We start from the raw sequence: 5,000 nt of genomic DNA, 5'->3' as shown, positions 1-5,000 counted from the left end.
ACTCTTACCGTGAACGGTGACTTCCACCGTCTCTGTCTGGTTCCCCAGAGCGTTTGAGGCCAGACAGTCGTACCGGCCGGCCTGGGCCGCCGTCACCGAGGGCAACAGCAGCTCCCGGCTCCGGCCCAGCACTGCCGCCTCTGTCTCTGCCTCCACCTCCACCTCCGCCTCCGCCCGGCCCTCCACCTCCGCCCGGCCCTCCACCTCCGCCCGGCCCTCCGCCCGGCCCTCCACCTCCGCCCGGCCCTCCGCCCGGCCCTCCGCCCGGCCGCTCGCCGACCTGAAGCTCCAGCTGATCTGTGGCTCCGGGTTCCCCTCCGCAGAGCAGGACAGAGTCAGAGGAGAACCGGACATCACCAACACCGGATCTGATATGATGGAGATGTGAGGAGCGTCTGCAGCAGAGAGGAGGTTCAGGTTCAGGTTCAGGTTCAGGTTCAGGTTCAGGTTCAGCATCACTATGAGTCCAAACCCCTTCATCTTATCCCTGAAATGTGCTTAATTTCTCCATTACATAAACATTAATTATCCATTAAAAATAGCTAGCAGAGATACTAGTAATTTAGGGATTTTTTTATGCCTTTTGTGCAGGTTTACAGGTTATTAAGTGGATGGATATGAATGGAAAGGTTCCAGTCTCCCTGAATTTTTCATTAAATTAGAAAGTAAGGAATCAAGATGGGGATGTTAAGGGTGTTTAAAGAGGTTTTGATGGGGTCTCCTCCATTAATAACCCATATCCTCCACTGTCCAGAGTTTTATTTAGTGTCTTTCTGTCCAGTCAAAGCTGTGTGTGTGGTGTCATGAACCAAAAACACTCTCAATCCATTTCTCCACCTTCATTTTCCAGCATCTCTCTGAGCCTTACCAAGAACAGGCCGTTTCTGTCTCCGTGTCTTTAAGGCTCATTAATATTAACGACCCTCCGTTCCGATCGGCTAACCGTTTCCAGAGTGAAACGTGAGACGCCGCGGCCCGGCGGCTACAGGTAGGGAAAACTCTCCGGTAATAAACGACGACAACCGCTCAACCGCTTTGAAAAAAACACTTTGTTAGTCTATTATTTCTTACAAATAATAAGATAATGAGCGAACCTTTGTGACGTCACAAAGTTACGGAAGTCCAAACGGCTCGTTTAGAGGCTCGCTGCACTAATATGGATTGTGTGGATTTAGTTTTGATACTTTCACCATGTTTAGATAGACCATCCAACTCCTTTATCACCACAGAGGATTTAAGGGGATTTTGCATGAATCAAGGGGTGAATTCATGTAAATTAATGTAGGATTATTTTAAGGATTACTGGTTTGTAGAGCACATCCATGTTTACACCCAGAGTCAGGATGAATGTTTCTGTTCAGCTGTTACAGGTTACAGACCGCTAACTGTTTTATTAATTTATTTTTATTTATTTTTTCTGTGTTCATCGTCCACCAAGATCTGAGCGTTCCTAACATTCAATAACTAATAAACTGAAGTTCTGTCTGCTGTATTTTCTCTAGTGAAACAGTTCAGCTGCCGTCCCTCTGCCTGGAGCTTGTGGGCGGAGTCTAAACTGACTGACATGCCTATGACACGTCGGTTAAAGCCGGGTTAGGCAACTTTGGAGAAATGAGCAACAATTTGAAAGTATACAACCCCCCCCCCCCCCCCGACATGTCAGCTGTTTTTAATCCGCAGCAAAATGGAGAAATCAGCTGATCAGCTTTTCTCAGCGGAGACCGAGTTCACAGTCTTAGACACATTTCAGAGTCGGAATAGAATCAGCCGGTTTCTGCTCCGTCAGCCGGAGAGCGCCTGGTTCTGATTCTCGTCTTGACCGTTAAGACAAAATCAAACATGTTTAATATGATCTGAAGTCTTTAGTCTCGGCTCAAACGGCTCAGACGGACGGAGACTCTGGACTCGGCGGTTCAGCTCCGTCCAAACACACCGCCACAGCTTCCGGGTTTCCCAGCAGCAGAGCCTGGAGCCATTTTGTAATTGTAACAGAGAAATGCACAACATGAAGTGCAGAACTATGGCTGTGGTTGTTTTGATTAAATTTGAAAGTGGGATCCAAACATAACCAGCATGTATATCTCCTCCCTCAGTTCTCTCTGGATAATCAAACTGCTTCAGACTGTTGGCAATATTCACATTATTGTGCGCATGTAAACGCAGACCATGACTAAAACAAATGATTTAATGAGAAGTTTTATATTTTAGTTGACTATCCCATTAAAGATTTTTGGGTCATTTTCGCCTTCATTAGACAGATCCAGGTGGAGAGAGACAGCAGAGACTGGAGAGAGAGGAACAACATGTGACCAAGGTTCTGGGTCGGATTCAAACCCTGAGCCTCAGACCCTGAGCCTCAGACCGCTGAGCCTCAGACCTGAGCCTCAGACCGCTGAGCCTCAGACCCTGAGCCTCAGACCGCTGAGCCTCAGACCGCTGAGCCTCAGACCCTGAGCCTCAGACCGCCTCACGCTGTTAACTGAACCAGTAACCGGGACAGGCGGTAGAACCGAGCGGGTTCCCCAGACAGGCAGAGGTGGAACGTTGCGTGTGGTTCTGTCAGACTCACAGAGGACGGTCAGGGGAACGGTGGTCTCTCTGCTGCGCTCCTCGGCCGGCAGGCCCGGCAGGAGCAGGGCGGCTCGGCAGGTGATGTCGCTCCCCGCCTCCTGCGGGCCGGGGGTGAAGGTGTAGGTGGAGAGGAAGGAGGCGGAGCCCGACTCGCCCGCTCCGCTCTGCAGGACCCGGTCTCCTCTCAGCCAGGAGACGCTCAGCAGCTCGGGGGGGCGGAGCTCCGACACCCGGCAGCTCAGGGTCGCCTCCTCGCCGAGCCGCAGGAGGTCGTGACCCCGGATCACCGGGGCTTCTGGGAAAGCTGAAAGAGACAGAAACAGCATCTGACCTGGAGCGGAGGTGAAGCTCTGTGTGCTCACACAGAACCAGACTCACAGAACCAGACTCACAGAACCAGACTCACAGAACCAGAGACACAGAACCAGACTCACAGAACCAGAACCAGAGACACAGAACCAGACTCACAGAACCAGAGACACAGAACCAGAGACACAGAACCAGACTCATAGAACCAGAGTGACACAGAACCAGACTCACAGAACCAGAGACACAGAACCAGAGACACAGAACCAGACTCATAGAACCAGAGTGACACAGAACCAGACTCACAGAACCAGAGACACAGAACCAGAGACACAGAACCAGAGACACAGAACCAGACTCACAGAACCAGAGACACAGAACCAGACTCACAGAACCAGACTCAAAGAACCAGAGACACAGAACCAGACTCATAGAACCAGACTCACAGAACCAGACTCACAGAACCAGAGTGACACAGAACCAGACTCACAGAACCAGACTCACAGAACCAGACTCACAGAACCAGAGTGACACAGAACCAGACTCACAGAACCAGACTCACAGAACCAGAGACACAGAACCAGACTCACAGAACTAGACTCACAGAACCAGAGACACAGAACCAGACTCACAGAACCAGACTCACAGAACCAGAGACACAGAACCAGACTCACAGAACTAGACTCACAGAACCAGAGACACAGAACCAGCCTCACAGAACCAGAACCAGAGACACAGAACCAGACTCACAGAACCAGACACACAGAACCAGACTCACAGAACCAGAGACACAGATCCAGAGACACAGAACCAGACTCACAGAACCAGAGACACAGAACCAGACTCATAGAACCAGACTCACAGAACCAGAGTGACACAGAACCAGACTCACAGAACCAGACTCACAGAACCAGAGACACAGAACCAGACTCACAGAACCAGACTTAAAGAACAGAGACACAGAACCAGACTCATAGAACCAGACTCACAGAACCAGAGTGACACAGAACCAGACTCACAGAACCAGACTCACAGAACCAGAGTGACACAGAACCAGACTCACAGAACCAGACTCACAGAACCAGAGACACAGAACCAGACTCACAGAACCAGAGACACAGAACCAGACTCACAGAACCAGAGTGACACAGAACTTTAACAGCTTGCTTCAGAGTTTCTCTTCAGTCTCACAGGAAGTGAAGGTTCCTTCATGTTTCACCTCGCTGTGTTTTATTCCTCGTCGATGTTTCAGGAGAAAATCTTCATCAAGACTTTTCTCCTGCAATATGAAAACAGTCTGAAGGAAATAAAGCCACAGCAGAGATGAACCGTGTGAAGCTTCACTTGTTTCAGATATTAATTTATCACCAGATTTTCTGTTTCAACATGAAGCTGCTGAAACAGTAGAAATAATTTGTATCATATTTTAAAACTGAACTGAAGAACAAACTGAAAACAAGAGTTTGTCAGTCAGCAAAGAAACTGAAAACACACAGAAAGAGAGAGCTGCCAACGCCAGACTGGTGTGTGTGTGTGTGTGTGTGTGTGTGTGTGTGTGTGTGTGTGTGTGTGTGTGTCAGGTGTGTGTGTGTGTGTGTGTGTGTGTGTGTGTGTGTGTGTGTGTCAGCGTGTGTGTGTGTGTGTGTGTGTGTGCAGCACTGCAGGTCAGACTCACAGTAGACCTGGACCACGGCTCTGATCTGTCTGGTTTCTCGTCCACAGATGACCTTGCAGACCAGCGTGGCCTCGCTCTCCGGGGTCACGGGGTCAAAGGTCAGCACGGACTCCGTCTCGGCGGGGCGGACGTGGGCGGTGAGCGGCCGGTCCTCCAGCAGCACCCAGGACAGGCTCGCCCTGCCGGGACAGTCCCGCACCGAGCAGCGCAGCTCGCCCCGCCCGCCCAGACGCAGCAGAGCGGTGCGCGGCTGCACCTCCACCTGCAGCGCACACACACACACACACACACACCACACACACCACACACACCACACACACACTGCAGGAGGTACAGCCCAGATTAATATTCATAAACAACACACACACACACACACACACACACACACACACACACACACACACACTGTTAATACTAATAAACAACACATTCATACTAATAAACAGCA

At 50.5% G+C, this 5,000-nt stretch overlaps 1 protein-coding gene across 1 annotated transcript in view; it reads right to left on the bottom strand.

Moving 5' to 3' along the window:
- The window catches only part of vcam1b (vascular cell adhesion molecule 1b), a gene marked incomplete at its 5' end in the record, with an annotated part of 12,080 nt that extends 7,254 nt beyond the window's left edge, over positions 1 to 4,826 (bottom strand). Inside the window, 4 exons of the mRNA XM_071536591.1 lie at positions 9 to 138; positions 265 to 395; positions 2,570 to 2,875; positions 4,553 to 4,826. Coding sequence (XP_071392692.1) covers positions 9 to 138; positions 265 to 395; positions 2,570 to 2,875; positions 4,553 to 4,826 — 841 coding nt within the window. The remainder of the gene's footprint in view (positions 1 to 8; positions 139 to 264; positions 396 to 2,569; positions 2,876 to 4,552) is intronic.
- Positions 4,827 to 5,000: the final 174 nt, after the last annotated feature.

This window comes from Centroberyx affinis, unplaced genomic scaffold (genome assembly GCF_046629955.1).
Source record: "Centroberyx affinis isolate AG114_WGS23_722 - 3 ecotype Tasmania unplaced genomic scaffold, CSIRO-AGI_Caff_v1 ptg002912l_1, whole genome shotgun sequence".
Classification (NCBI taxonomy): Eukaryota; Metazoa; Chordata; class Actinopteri; order Beryciformes; family Berycidae; genus Centroberyx; species Centroberyx affinis.
This window is presented reverse-complemented; position numbering and strand designations above follow the sequence as displayed.